This window comes from Cinclus cinclus, chromosome Z (assembly GCF_963662255.1).
Source record: "Cinclus cinclus chromosome Z, bCinCin1.1, whole genome shotgun sequence".
In the NCBI taxonomy this organism is placed as follows: domain Eukaryota; kingdom Metazoa; phylum Chordata; class Aves; order Passeriformes; family Cinclidae; genus Cinclus; species Cinclus cinclus.
In genome coordinates this window covers 52,309,747-52,324,431 of record NC_085084.1, presented here as the reverse complement: position 1 = coordinate 52,324,431, position 14,685 = coordinate 52,309,747, and the positions used below count along the sequence as shown (strand labels likewise).

Here is a 14,685-nt window from a genome sequence, read left to right as displayed (position 1 = left end):
TAGCAGTCACCCCAGTGGCATGCAGCTTATTCAGTTTGGTGTAGTGTGCCATATATGATTTTCTACATATAAGACACTTTATTCAGTCAGCCACAAAGAGCACAACTCCAGAGACAGAACTCAACAGGAGGAATTGAGTTTCTTAAATGAGACCATAAGTGAAATATGAGACCTGCTTTCTAACTGCTGCAATAATATCCTCTTGCACCAAGAATGGTCCTGCAATAAAGGAATTCTTCTAAGGATAGAAGGAAGCAGGTATTGGTAATCAGAAGTTTTCTATCATCCTGTCATCATAAAACATATGCCTAACTCTGACCATTGTGATACCTCGTGGTTCTACTTAATCTATTTAAGTAAGTGTCTTTTTTGGAGGAGCCCAAAACAAGACACAGCCACATATGCCATCTCAGAAGTGCTGAGTAGAATAAATTCTGTAAATTGACTGACTCCTGCTATACAGCTAACATGTTTATAGGCTTCACCATAAAGGTATGTCACTGCTAATGTTTGTCATATTGGTTGAAAGGACATAATTTTTTTCTGCGAAGCTGGTCTTGAGCCAATTGGTCTTCTAGCATGTCCTCTTTAAACAGTTTTTATAACGGGACTTTGCCTTTAGTGAACTTCATGAAGTTCCCATCAGCCACTTTTTTTTCTTCCTATGAAGTGTCAGTGAGCAGTGATCCAGCCCTCTGTTGAGCCCTCAGTTGGTTCCCTCTGTGTTATATCATTTGTGAACTTGCTGTGAGGCACCCTAGCACATCTTTGAGGTTGTTAATAAAGACAGTAAACAGAACTGGCTCTATAATGGATCCCTGAGGAACACTTATAATTGCTAGCTGCCAGTTGTACTACATATGACAGATCATCACCCCTTCAACCTAACAGTTCAGCCAATTTTACAGACACCGTATCTAATTTTCAATTCAGATCTCAAATCCTTGGCAATAAGGAGATGAGAGACCATCTCAAATACCTTGCCAAATTCAAGGTATGCACTCTTGCCTGCTCTCCCTTTATTGTTACAGCCAGTCCTAGGTGCAGTGAGGTTCGTAAAGCAGGATTTTTCCATGGTGTGTGCTAGTTTTCAATCACTTTGTCTATTAGGTGACTGGACATTGTTTCCAGGATGATTTGCTCTGTGACTTTGCTAGTGGAAGAAGGAAGGCCTGTGTTTGGTTTATGTAATTTTTTTGTTTGTTTGTTTGTCTTAATTTAAATAATATCAGAAGAGGGTGGACCAAATCAATTGGCCTAAGGATACTCACTTTCCAGAAAGAAAGCCATATAAAAACGAAGAAACTTGTAAAACCCTTCTTCAGCCCCTAAACACTAGAGCAAGCTATACAGAAACATTGGTTGGAGACTGTTAAGAAAGATACTGTAGCTGAAACCCACCCTAAATATGTGCTTCTTTTTAAAAAAATGAAAATAAAATAGTTCCAAAAACCATCTCCTGCCCCCAAGAAGTCTTAAAGACCTCTGTCTGAGAGCTTCTAAGAGAGAATGCAGAAGTTCTTATAGCCCTTACATGGAAAAGGTCAGAATTTCAAACTTAACTTGCATTGCTGAGAAACAGGTAGGACTAATGAATAGAGACAGGTCAAATTCAGGTGGGAAGTTGAGAAGGTTAAAAAGGCTCTTGAAGAGTGTTTTTCAAAGATGCTTAAGTTATTACAGTAAAGTTTTGCTTAAATACAGTGAAAAAGAAGACAATAAGGAAGTTCATAGGTTTGTTTAGTGATAACAGTGTGAAATGATTGGTTTACAAGGCCTAATTTGTCAATCTTTGATATCAGATGATTGTTAAGATGTCTTTCAACCCAAACCATGCTGTGATTGTGTGTCTCCATGCTAATGATAATTAGAAGATTGCAACAACTTGTGTGTGCTTTACTGCAGATAGATCAAAGGCATTAGACCTATTTGAAGTATCTGTACAGCAATTAACGAGGTCAAGTAGACTAGTTTCTTGTAAGTATATTGAAGTTAATATTTTTCACATGCGGGAGGTGTGAAGAAACTGAAGTATGAAATTACTGTAACCTCACTGTTAGCAGCCAGTATGCCAGTGAACCGGCAGGTTGCCACTATAACTCCCATCTACAGAATGGGCTCCAGAGGGTGCTGCAGATTAGTGAGCCTGACTGCTTCCATACTTTGAAGATGGCAGTCAGTCTTGAGGAAAAAAAGGGAGTGAAAGGGGGAAAGTAAATACAAGAACCAAGACAGCAACCAACAAAAATCGCCATAGAGAGAAATACCGCTAAGCACAGATCAACACAGTTTTGTTGGGGAAGTATTAATGTGGCTTCTGTAAAAGGAAATCCTGCTTCATTCATCTGCTGGAATTGCAGAAGGGTGACAGTAACTGTGTGGTGACAGTAATCTGGTCTGTATTTTTTCAATTGCCCTTAACAAGGCCCCACATGGAAGTTTATAAGGAATTTTTGTTGTTGTTGTTGTAGAATTGGAGTAAAGGTCCTTTTAGCCACTGGAAACCAGTTAAAGCAGAAGAAACAAAGAGTGGCTTGTGTGCCACTTCCAGGGTGAAAAATTTGAATCACACTGCAGAAGCTGTTAGGCTTCTACACTTCCTTGAGTAGCATCTCAAGATGCTTTTACCATGCTTTCATCGTGCTTTTAACTCTGTTGGAGACATAATACTGCTGATGGTTGGACTTGGCACTGGGCAACTCCATTTGGGCATTTCTAACGTTCATACAGCCCAGTCATTGACTTGGACAGGTCAAATCTTGTATTGCACATTGTAATTTTTGGTTTGTACTTGACTAAATTTTTTCCATCTTAGATATATCATAACTTCAGTTGGAGATTAGTTCATAAATAAATGAATTTTTTGGAGGCACTTCAGTTATTCTGACTATAAACTTCCCCTTAACTTATTTAATATAATTCGTTTACTTCTGCACATCTTTCAGAAAAAAATTGCTCTTAAAAATCTTGTGCAATCACTATTGCATGCTTGTCAATTAGTGTGTAGAGAGGCAGTGCATATGTTCATAAATGTGTTCATTTAAATGCTTTTTAAGTCGAAAAGTAACTTTTTTGGAAGGTAGAGGTTCAAGCTGGAAGCATGTTGTCTTGATTTCAGTCCTTAATTACATAAACGATGTTTTTCAATGAAATATTTTGCCATTCATTGCAAAAAGCTACATGCTGTGAAGAGTTAAGGCAGTGTGGAGACCAAAGCCACTGTAGTCTGTGTAATAGAAGCTGATGATGACTAGGCTTTGGAGGATGAAAGAACAGCAAAGAAAGTCAACCTGTGAAAGCAGATGAGTGATCCTAAAAAGAGCTGGATTTCTTGTGTTTCATTACAAAGCAATTTACTTTAACTTTTCATGTTTATAATTTTCTCTGTAATTCATGTTTTACAGCTGAGTCACTGGTGCATTTTACTTAAAATGTGCTTTAACATACTGTGTATGCCAAAAGACTTACTTTTTTAAGTCCTTTCCTTAAGTTAGCAAGTTTTGCCCAGATTTTTTTTGTGCCTTATTTCCTGTGAAACAGATGCTGCTGTTCAGAGTACAACTGAAATAAGTGAGAAAACTAGCAGTCAGACTTTCACAACAGAGCTAGAATAATTTGCATTTGTGCATTAAATGCCTTTATATTTTAAGCAAAATCTCACTGTTAAATGACTGTGCTCTGTTCTGTGTGCTGTATGATCTTCGGCTGAAACCGGTGGGGGTTTTACTGCTCAAATAGTGTAAAACTATACAGATGGAGAATGTGTCGAAAACACAAGTATAAATAAACAATTTAAATTAATGTCTTTCTTTCTAGCATTTCCCAATTTGACTTTGCAACTTTAGTACTAGTATCCTGGCAACTTTATTTGTATGTAATTTTACTAAATTGAAAAAAGAGTAATTCAATTTGTTGTGCAGACCTTAGTTGGTTGATATTACAGAATAAACTATAGTAGTAATATCGTAGTCCATCAGGGCTGGAAAATGGGAGGAATCATTCTGTTAATAAGTTTCTTGAATAGTTGCTAAATCCCAAGATGTATCTTCACAAGTTTGGCTGACAGTTTCCCCTGAGACAGAGTATTTATATACCTTTTAAAAGGATTCCATCTCCTATTGGCCTTCTTTAAACTCAAACATTTTCTTGCTTAAAAAATATGGACTGAAACTTCTTAGTGTATGTTACAATAAGCATGTGTCTGAAATTTGGAAATTCAGTTGATTTACACATTTAAAAAAGCTGTTTTACAAAGGACTCCTTGTGTTTAAAGTAATGCTAAGTGTTGTCAAATTAGGAACCAATTCCTGAGTGTTGACAACTTTATTTGTAGTAATATGTTGTTATGGGTTTGTTTTATTTTTTAATGATTTTAGTGGCATGTGTGTGATTGTACCTATTTCTTTATTTCCTCTTTTATAGACTGAATCTTGGAGAAAAATTGAATCAGATGAAAATACACCAATCCGTGAGTAAGTTGATAATACAGGAACTATGCTTACAGCAAAAAAGGGAAGGTACAGTATGTTATACCTGTACATATAGTTGTAGTAGATTGAGCCTGGCTGGATGCCAGGCATGTACCAAAGCCTCTCTATCACTTTCTCCCAAAGCTGGACTGCGGGGAGAAAATATAATGAAGGGCTCATGGCCTGAGATAAGGACACAGAGAGATCACTCACCAGGCACTGTCATGGGCAAAACATACTCAGTTGCAAGATATTAATTGAATTTTTTTACTAAAATAATCAAAGGAGAAGTAAATACAAACACTAAAAACACCTTTCTCTCATCCCTCCCTCCTTTGCAGCTCTACCTCCTTCCCCCTGGCAGCACATGGAGACAGGGAATGGGGGTTATGGTCTGTTCATCACATGTTGTTTCTCTCACTGCTCAGGAAGGGGAGTCCTTCCCCTGCTCCATGGGGTCCCTCCCATGGGAGACAGTTCTCCATGAACTTCTCCAATGTGAGTCCATCCCATGGGCAGCAGTCCTGCACCAACTGCTGCAATGTGGGTCACTCTTCCACAGGGTGCAGTCCTTCAAGGACAGGCTGCTCCAGCACGGGCCCCCATGGGATCACAAGTCCTACCAGGAAATCTGCTCTGGTGTGGGCTCCTTTCTCTCCAGGTCTGCAGGTCCCTGCCAGGAGCCTGCTCCAGCACAGGCCTCCCAGGGGTTACAGCCTCTGCCAGGCATCCACCTGCTCAGCTGTGGGTCTCCTCCACAGGCTTCAGGTGGATCTCTGCATCCCTGTGATCCTCCATGGGCTGCAGCTGCTTCACCATGGTCTGCACCACAGGCTACAGGGGCATCTCCTGTCCCTCCTTCTGCACTGACCTTGGAGTCTGCAGAGTTGTTCCTCTCACATGTTCTCACCCCAGGCTCCTCTGGCCACAAGTACATCTGCACAGTCATTTTTCTTTCTTAAATTTGTTACTGTGTTACTGTCAATTCTGATTGGCCCAGCCTAGGTCAGTGGTGGGTCTATCTTGTGGCTGCCAGGGACTGGCTCTGCTGGACATGGACTAAGCTTCTGGCAGCTTCTCACAGAAGCCACTCCTGTAGGGCCCCCATTACCATAGCTAGGCCACGTAAACCCAGTACAGTAGTCTTATCAGAATAGTAATCATTTATATAAGGTTATTTGCTCTCCAAAGATCTCTTTTTCACGAATGTGTGTTTTGTAGTCATATGGCCATACCTGTGGTTTGAAAGTATGTTTTCTCGTTAGTTGTCCACAGGCCTATTAAGTCAATGACAATTTATATGAATATATATACGCTAATACATTTACAACTAATGTGTATATTCTACCTATTTATAAAATATATTGATATAGAAATTTCATTCTTATTCAAATGTCTGTTTTAATTCTAGCCTAGTATGTGACTAGCCTGGAATGTACATGAATTTGAAAGCAAATCAAAATTCTGAAATTGTAAGAATTGATCATGAATATCTTCTTTTATATCTTTGTAATCTCTACAGTAGTTAATGGCTCTGTGGAGATGAGTCTTTGTCAGTCAGATAAGTAATGTATTGCCACTGCCTCTCCATTGTTCCTCTGATTCTTCATATTATTAGCTGTTCCTGAATGGTCTGGGAGAAATATTCAAGAGTGCATAATTACAGTCCAGCTGGTTATTACATCTGTGGTGAATTCTTTATGCACAATATTGTGACAAGAAAGTAAGTAGGAGACTTGGAGAAGTACTCTACATGTTCTTAGCAATAAAGCCTTACTATTCTTTATTGCAGTTTTCTCCTGATGGTTGTTTTCTCTTTTTTGAGATAAGGTTGACCACTTGAATGAAAAAATACAGATTTTTTTTTCCTTAATTTTAAAATTCTGTCTTTTAAAGTAAAGTGGAAATATCAAGCTGCTGAAAATTGAAAGTAACCTTTTTCTTCTGTACTACTTCCTATGTTTTATGTTCATAGCCACAGAATTGAAGGTTTAAGTACTGACTTTAATAATCATTTCTTTGTTTTTTCCAATTCAGTTAGTCTTTGCAGAGAGATGGGGAAAGATGAAGTGGTGAATAATTATGGGCCTGCTGAGCAATATCTAGACTTTTCCAAAAACCAGTCAGATCTTCAGAACTGCCAGTTCTTGACTCGTTTAGTGCTTTAACAATTAGTATTTTCTTCCTTCGTTTTTCATTATCTTTTCAGGTTAACATATCCTCTCTTAAAAGTTTGTGGGTGGTTGCACACTTCTGGTTTGGTAATTAGTAAAATGATCAGCTATTGTTTTGTTGGGACTTAGAAAAAAAATGTTTAAACTACTAGTGAAGTGTTCAAGGCAAATTTTATTTACCTTTTCCAGTCTGTGTTGTTATCAGTATCATTTAAACAAAAAGGAAATGTCTGATAAGATGCATATTAAGCAAAACTTTCCTGTTAGTATAGAAGACTGGGACGATTCTAGCTGTTTCCAAATGTTTACTAACTAAAGCATAAAAAAATAGTTGTTCACAAGGTCTCTAAAAAGTAATTTCCTTACTGTTCCCCTTGAAAATCAAAGGAAGTTGCAGTCATGACACATGTATTGTTTGAAATTTTCTAGAAGGTTGCACCGTAATGACTGCAGCTGACATACAGCCTCTGTCTTCAAAAGGGTGTTAAACATCTTCTTTCTAAATAAAAATACAACCTCATGTCTGTTATCAGTAATTTGCTGGGAGTCCAAACTTGATATGGTCTAAATACATTTTGTTCCTTATGAAAGGGAACCTGACGTCAATTTCCTCAGTTTATCAATGAGAATTAGATAGATTAGATTAGTTTATCAATTAGAATTCACTTTCACCTTAGCAGATAGATACCTGTTTTTATGAGGCATTCTAATATCAAGGGATAAATCTATAAAAAGAGACTGAGCTTTCCTGTATTAAAATTGTCTGTCTTTATTGGATATCAGTTGTGTTTGTCAGAAGAAGTAAATGATAGTTTTGTTCCATATAACTTTTCAAATCCTGTTGGTCAAAGATGAAGTGGGTCAGGGGAAAAGGCAACTCTGTTCCTGCCATTCCCAATTTCTTTTTATTCTTATTCTGTTGTCTAATTATCTCCTAGTAGTCATCAAATCCAAATTCACTGTTCATGCTATTTATGTCATTATTTGTTTATGAGGGTAAAGGATGTGTTGACAGGTAGTCCTGCCATTTCCTCCAAAAGCAGGATAGTGGATACACCAAATCCTATTCAGAAAAGTAGCAAATGCCTTCTTAAAAAGCAGTAGACTGTTGGCCTGCCATTTCTCCAAGGATGCAGTTCAAAGGCTTCTTTCATTATGAGACTCCTCAATATACTGTGTTCTCAGAATATATATTTGTGGGAGTGGTATTCCCTTTTGGTCTTCTTCCCACCAGAAGTTTCTTTTCACCCAGCAGCCCCAGCAGCATGGGTGCCTACCACTGGAGTCAGTAACACAGTGACTTTGGGCTCCATGGCACTTTTTGTCTGTCAGGGAAATCCTTCACCTGCTGCATACTGCAGGCAAAAATGTCATTCCTTTGATGGTTTGTGTAAGTTCTTTGTAACTGACTATTACATTGCTCTATTGTGGTATTTTTTTTTTTTTAAAGGGGTGTTTTGTTTTTTTTTTTCTTTGTGTAAGCACATTTTCTGCAAATACTAGTAGTGAACTATAGTTTCCTAGTTCAAGTGCCATTTTGGCAGCAGTGTTGAACTAACTCATCATCATTGATGAGTATTAATTAGGAATTAAGTTTTGTGTTCTAGAACTGACAGTTAACTATGTTTTCTCAGTGGGATGTAACTGTGCTTATGTAAGACCACGGTAATTTGATGACTGAAGATAGTGGAGCTTATGAGTTGTGGGTCTGTTCCTTGAGGGAGGAGATGTTGTTTTTTATGTAGAAGTATGACACACAGAGCATGTCTTGCTGAGTAGACTGATATGGTGTATTTTTCTGCTATCCTAGGCAGATAGTTACAGGCAATGCTGTTTCACTGCCTCCCTAACCAATTCCTATGAACAGTTACATAACAAATAGAAGGGAGGAGGGGATAAGGGGCTTGAATGGGCCATATATTTTCTGCTCAATAGAAAGGGTTAAGTTTCAGTGACCTTTGGCTATACTTCAATTCATGTTGCTTGTGTCTTCTTTGATAATACTGAACATGTATAATCTTTTCTATCAATTTTGCTGTAGTATTCTTTATTGTCTGCATATAATATGTTTATTTATAGAGTTTTAAATTGCATTTTAATACATCCACATAATAAACATAACACCTTGTGTGCTTTGATCAGTTTCTTTGACTATGGGAAATAATTTTTCTTTTCAGTGGAGGACAGTAAATGCTGATATAAAAGCTACAACAGGCATTCAAATGAGTGAATATTTAGAAAAAGATGAAAAGCATGTTCATATTATCTTTGTGTGTTACTTAAAGAATGTTCTAAATGTATGCAGTACCACTGTGCTGGGGGACTGTAGTCTGAAGTAACATGGGAACTAACATATTAATATCAAGGTAAAGGTACATATTCCCCAGATGCATAGTTTTACCTTTTTCAGCTTTTATTATCTTTAGAATAGTGTTCCATTTATTTCATGAATACAGAAGTATTAATTGGCCATGACATGTTCCAAAGACAAAAGAAAGGTCTAATTCACTCTAACAAACTTGTTAGTCACTGTTTATATCAAGAGGATTGTGAATCTACAGAGAGTAACACTGTTTTCTTCTACACTTGCTTTGTTTATAAATCAAAAGTTTTTAAGTGACCTGCAGTGTCTGCTTGTAGTTTGAAATGTTACTTCTAAAGCAGACCTCCACGATGTAGCACAGATATTTATCCCTTAAGATTAATTCTTTAAGTTCATTTGGGGTGAAGAAGGATCAAAAAAAGAAATACTAATATTGTGGTGCTTTTAGAGTGTTGGATTTTTTTTTTCTGTAATGCAATATTTCATATTCTAAGATTAAATCCTTCTGAGGTGTGTAATTGCTCATTTTTTTGTGAGCAGTGGGCAATTTGGGCATGCTAAGATCTTGACTTCTGATTGACCATATGTATTGGTACTGCTAAATTTTTTTAATTAATAAGTCTAATTTTTAACTTGGGATTTTTAGTATCTAAACGGTATAGCTGTCTCTGACAGTGATGTTTACATTAATGTTGGCTGTCATTAGTTGTATCAATTTCTAATTGTTATGATTTCACAGTATTTCAGTTGAATGATATGTGTGATTTATCTAGTGAAGTACATGATCTTTAACTTAACAAAAACCAGGGTTTGAAGTTTTCATCCATCCTAATTCAGTTACTGTTTGCTTTGTTCACCAATCACTCTGATCCTCCTAGCAGGGGACAAGACCTAGAGAACAAAACTGATAGTGACTGTGTAGATAAAACGGAAATGAATTCTGCTTTTAAGGCATAGAGGGAATAGTCTGTAAAAGAATAAAAATTGGAATGAAAGTACAGTGTCTTTAACCTGCAGATCTATTGTACCTTTGAAAAACTTGTACTCTGAAAAAAACATACTGTGATGCTACAGAGATTCATAATTATGTGACAGAACACTTTGAAGAGAGGTCACTTTAGAAACTGACCAAAAAGCTTGTCAAGAAAATAGACTATTTTATAAATAATTACAGAAGTAAAGAATGTATTTCCTCAAAATGTCTGTGGAATGTTTTAGTGAAATACTAGCTGTCATAATGTATTTTATTTATTATATGATAAAGATGTCTTTTTTTTTTTTTGATAGAGCCTCTTTTTAAACTTAGTGAAGATGATGGGGTCAAGGGTAATATTCCAAAGAGGTATATGAGAGAAGTTTCACATGAGATGTTACAGAAGGTAAGATACCAATCCCAACCAACTGATCTAAATTTTAATATAAGAATCATAATATATATGTACGTATGTATGTATAAATGTCAATAACCATGAATTTAAGCCATCATTTTCCTTCCTAATTTAAAATTGTGGCTTTCCTGAATTTTGCTCAGAAATTAATTCTAGGGAAATAGCTGTTAATGTGTCGTATAAGATAAATATGGGTAATGTCAGAGAAAACTAAAAGTGTTTAGAGATATAATGTTAAAAGCTAGCAGATTATCTAAATTCTAAGTAACATGCATTTAGCATTTTGCCCCTTAATTTTGGGAACCTTAATTTTTTTACAGCTATTTAACTTTAGATAATATCAGGTGTCAGTTTCCATAGAGTTCCTCTACAGAATAGAATTGATGCCTAATAGTAATAAATCCACTGTTTGTTGTATTTAAATTTTAGCACAATATTTCATGTGCAAATATTTTCTATGTGTGGGTCTGTCACTCATTTTACAAGATAATACCATATGCATATAGTGTTCTCTAGCTTAAAAAATAATGGTATGTATTTTATCTTTACTGCATAACGTTCTACAGGTTTTGCCTCATACAGTAAAGAGATGTTCTTAACTAGTTGGTATTTGTATTGATATTTGTAATATACACAAGTAGTTTTGTATGGTAACAGGTGTTCACTTAAGAGGGCTCACTTGTATTTTACCATATGTTTTGTTTGTTTGCAAAGAAAAGGCATCCATCAAACCGTATCATGCCTTTTGTTTGTCATTTTGCAAACCTATTTGTTTAATTACTTATAAATCTTTAAAAGCAAGCTTAAATTGAATAAACACAAATCTATTACTTTGAATGTCAGTTCGGGTATGTGTATTTATTTTTTATCTGTGAATTAACTTGTAGGAAGTATGGTAATTTACAGCAGATGATGTGATTGCATATACTTGTAACACTTGCCATATGGTCAGGCAATGAAGGCTGTCATCTCGTTATTACTGAATGACAAACATCATGTTAAAATAATAACACACAGAATAGGAAGTGCTCACATTCATTTATCTTAAGGTAGAGTGAGTAATTGAAATAATATGAATGCTACCATCTGAAATGTCACAGTTTATGCTTGCTTATCATCTATATTTCATAACTATAATTTTGTTTGCCAGGTACTACATAATTTTTATCTCTATGGATGTACAGAGTTATGATGGTACCTTAGGGATAGGTGTAGATGCTATTCATTGTTTATTTCCTTCCAGCTGTCATACATGAGTTTAAGTGCTACTGAGTGCAAAAGGTTGCTTTAAAGAACTGAGAAAACAGTAGCAGAATCTCAGTTTAGGAAAGTGATTGAAGAAGGATATTTGTCTAACACATTTCATGGGATGGAAAATGCAAACTGATTTTAATTATGACTTAGTTTCACTAAAGCATTTGAAAAAGAATCCCTTTCTAATTTCTAATTCCACCCAATAACTTTCTGTAGCCATAATGCATTGCCTCTTCATGTTAATGATTTCCTATCAAACCCACAAATTCAGTATACAATTCACAAATGCTTATGAAGTTTGAGAAGTTCTTGTCCTAACTTACCCTGTACGTCAAGAGCTCTCATTTATCTGAATCATATCTGTAGTACCCACTTTGTAAAACATTTCATACATTTAAAAATAATTTAGAAGCATTGGTAAAATCCTGTTGTAAAAATATAAAAGTAGAAAATTACAGAAATAGTATGATTTCAATATTTTCAGTGTCAATGATAGTTTGGGCATATTGTACTGCTACAAAGTGTGGGGACTGGCCAGAGTTTTACAAGGTTGGGAGTTCAAGTTAGCCATGCACATGGTAGTATAGCTCCTGGAAAAACTGTCTTTCCTAACAATGTATGGAGAAACCTAGAACCCTGACACTTCCCTTAGTGAAAGAGTGGGGATTAAGTTTGTACAAAAATATTTAATTTTTCTCCAAGTACTGGAGTAAGTGAGCACAAAACTAGTTCTGGTACCCTTTTCAGGCTTCTGGGGATATCTCAGACTAAATAATCATTTTACTATCTGCTAAAATTAAAATTGCCCTTATTTCTGGAATTATCCTTTATGTGATAAATTCCGGAACACAACGGAGAATCAATTCATTGTTAATGGATTTCAATATCTATAAACCTCAAAAGACTTTAGAAGCAAAACATAGGTAGAATGCTTCTTCAAAAAAACTTGTAAAATTAGTCCCTTAATTGAAACATGATAGATTTTCCCTGTGAATAGAAAAAGTATACTAGCATCCATATTTTTATTTTATTCTGATATTTATTTATATGTATTTATTATTATAAAATTTATTGTATTATGTTATATATTATATAATATATGTTATATGCAATTGTGTATAACATATATACATTATATGTTATTATATTTTATTATTGGATATTTATCTTTATTTTATCTCTTTATATTCTGATATCTCTTGCTAGGATTTTTAAGGGGTTTTTAAAAGATAAAATTAATATTTTATTTTTGTATTTACAACATTTGAAAGAACTTGTTGCTTCAGATAGCTGGTGCAAAACTGTCCATATTTCAAAGTAGTAATCCTTCTGAAAATGTTTTTTTAAATTCAATTAGTATGTATAACCAAATCAGTAATGAGCTCAAGATGGATCAGGAAGATTCATTAGCATGGCATGCTTAAACTTCTATGTCATTTTGCCTGGAATTTTAAGTTCTTTTACCATCTGCCCTTTGTTCAACAGCTGTATTATTGCAGCTAAAATGTTTTCATCTACACTATGTTAAAATTGTTTTTAAATTAAGGACTACAGATAGCTTTTGTCCTTGTTCTTAATGTAATTTTGTTGTCATATAATAAATATATCTGAAAACGTAGTTTGGGGTTTTTCAAGACAGGCTGAAATATTGTGAATGCTAAAATTGCTTTTTTTTAGGTACAACAACTGGAAAGAAGATTCAAAGCTATTGAAGGGGAGTTAAAGAACAGAAAGAAGTAAATAAAGACTTACTGAACGAGAACATTTCTTTGAATCTTTAAACACGCAAAAGGAAGATGCAGACACAGGAAGAAAAGAGCTGGAAACACTACTTAAGAGGACTTGTGAAGTAAAAAAAGAAAAAGCAGAATTTCAGTTAGTGATTGATGAGAAGGAAAAAGAGGCTGCCTCTTTGAAGAGACAAGTGACAAAAGCTAACAGGTTGAGAAATGAAAGTGAAGATTTGCTGAGTCAAGTGCAGGAGCAGAAGTGTTTGCCAGATAAAGCCAAAGCAGTGGCAATCTCTGGGCAATGTAATCGCAAGGTAACAGGCACTAAGGTTAAATTAAAAACAGCCAAGAAAAAGATCTCTTCGGGACATCATGGAGCTTTCCTCAAACAGTCCATCAAGGTTAGGAGTAATGTATTTGAGAACTTCAGTAAGGACGGCTGGGAGGATGTGAGTGAAAGCAGGTACAGCTCTCATTAACTTAGCCCTGTAGAGGGGACACTGTGCATATGTAAAGCACTAGCAAATGGAGATTGAATTTCAACTACTGTTGATTTGGTATTCAAAAAAAATACTGTCAGATCCTTTGAAATATCTTGGGAGGTCTTGTTCTGAGCTTATTGACTGAAATTTGCATGCGAAATTAGCCACAACTGCATGAGTATTTGAATAGGTGCCAGGAAACCCAAAAGAAGGCAATGCTTGATTTCTTCCAGTGATGCTATTTTCATGCAGTCATGAGGCTTGAAATTGACAGTTTGGCAGGTTGATTTAATTTGCTGGCCTTTTGCATATTCACCACTGACAGCTAAGGATTCCCAGGCAAGCCTAGTAAGTCGGTTTAGTTATCTTGTGACATGCCGACCCGGGAGGAGAAACATTTTTTCCCCTTAATTTAGTTAGATAAATTTTGAATGACCCATTTCAGCTTGCTAGCAGATGTCTACAAGCTGTTTAACATCCTTTAAATTAAGAACCATCCACACTAATTATTTCATGTATGTTTTATGCAGTCATTGTACTAACTTTAATTGAATGATGCTTAAAAATCAGTCCTTTAAAGGTGATGGCTACCATATACAATCCCAGTCTTGAATCAAAAGGCTCTCAGAAAATTCCACTGGCAAGTATCATATAAACAATGAGAATTTTGCTTCTCGTTATTGTGTTCCTATATACTTGAGGAGGCAGCAGTTAGCCACTAGGTAAATGGTTATCACACCTTGTCTTTCACAACTTTGTTCTAAGAGACAAGCAAAGAAATTTCTCAGGCCTGTATGTATCCAAAATACAGGAAATGGGGGAAAAGAGCAAAGAAAATAGAATTGTCTTCATAGGCTTTATACTG

General features: G+C 35.7%; 1 protein-coding gene across 1 annotated transcript in view; it reads left to right on the top strand.

Annotated features, from left to right (window-relative positions):
* Positions 1-14,685, top strand: part of CNTLN (centlein) — a 138,028-nt gene that overhangs the window by 61,632 nt on the left and 61,711 nt on the right. The window contains 5 exon segments of the mRNA XM_062513945.1: positions 4,423-4,472; positions 10,254-10,345; positions 13,286-13,316; positions 13,319-13,378; positions 13,381-13,801. Coding sequence (XP_062369929.1) covers positions 4,423-4,472; positions 10,254-10,345; positions 13,286-13,316; positions 13,319-13,378; positions 13,381-13,801 — 654 coding nt within the window.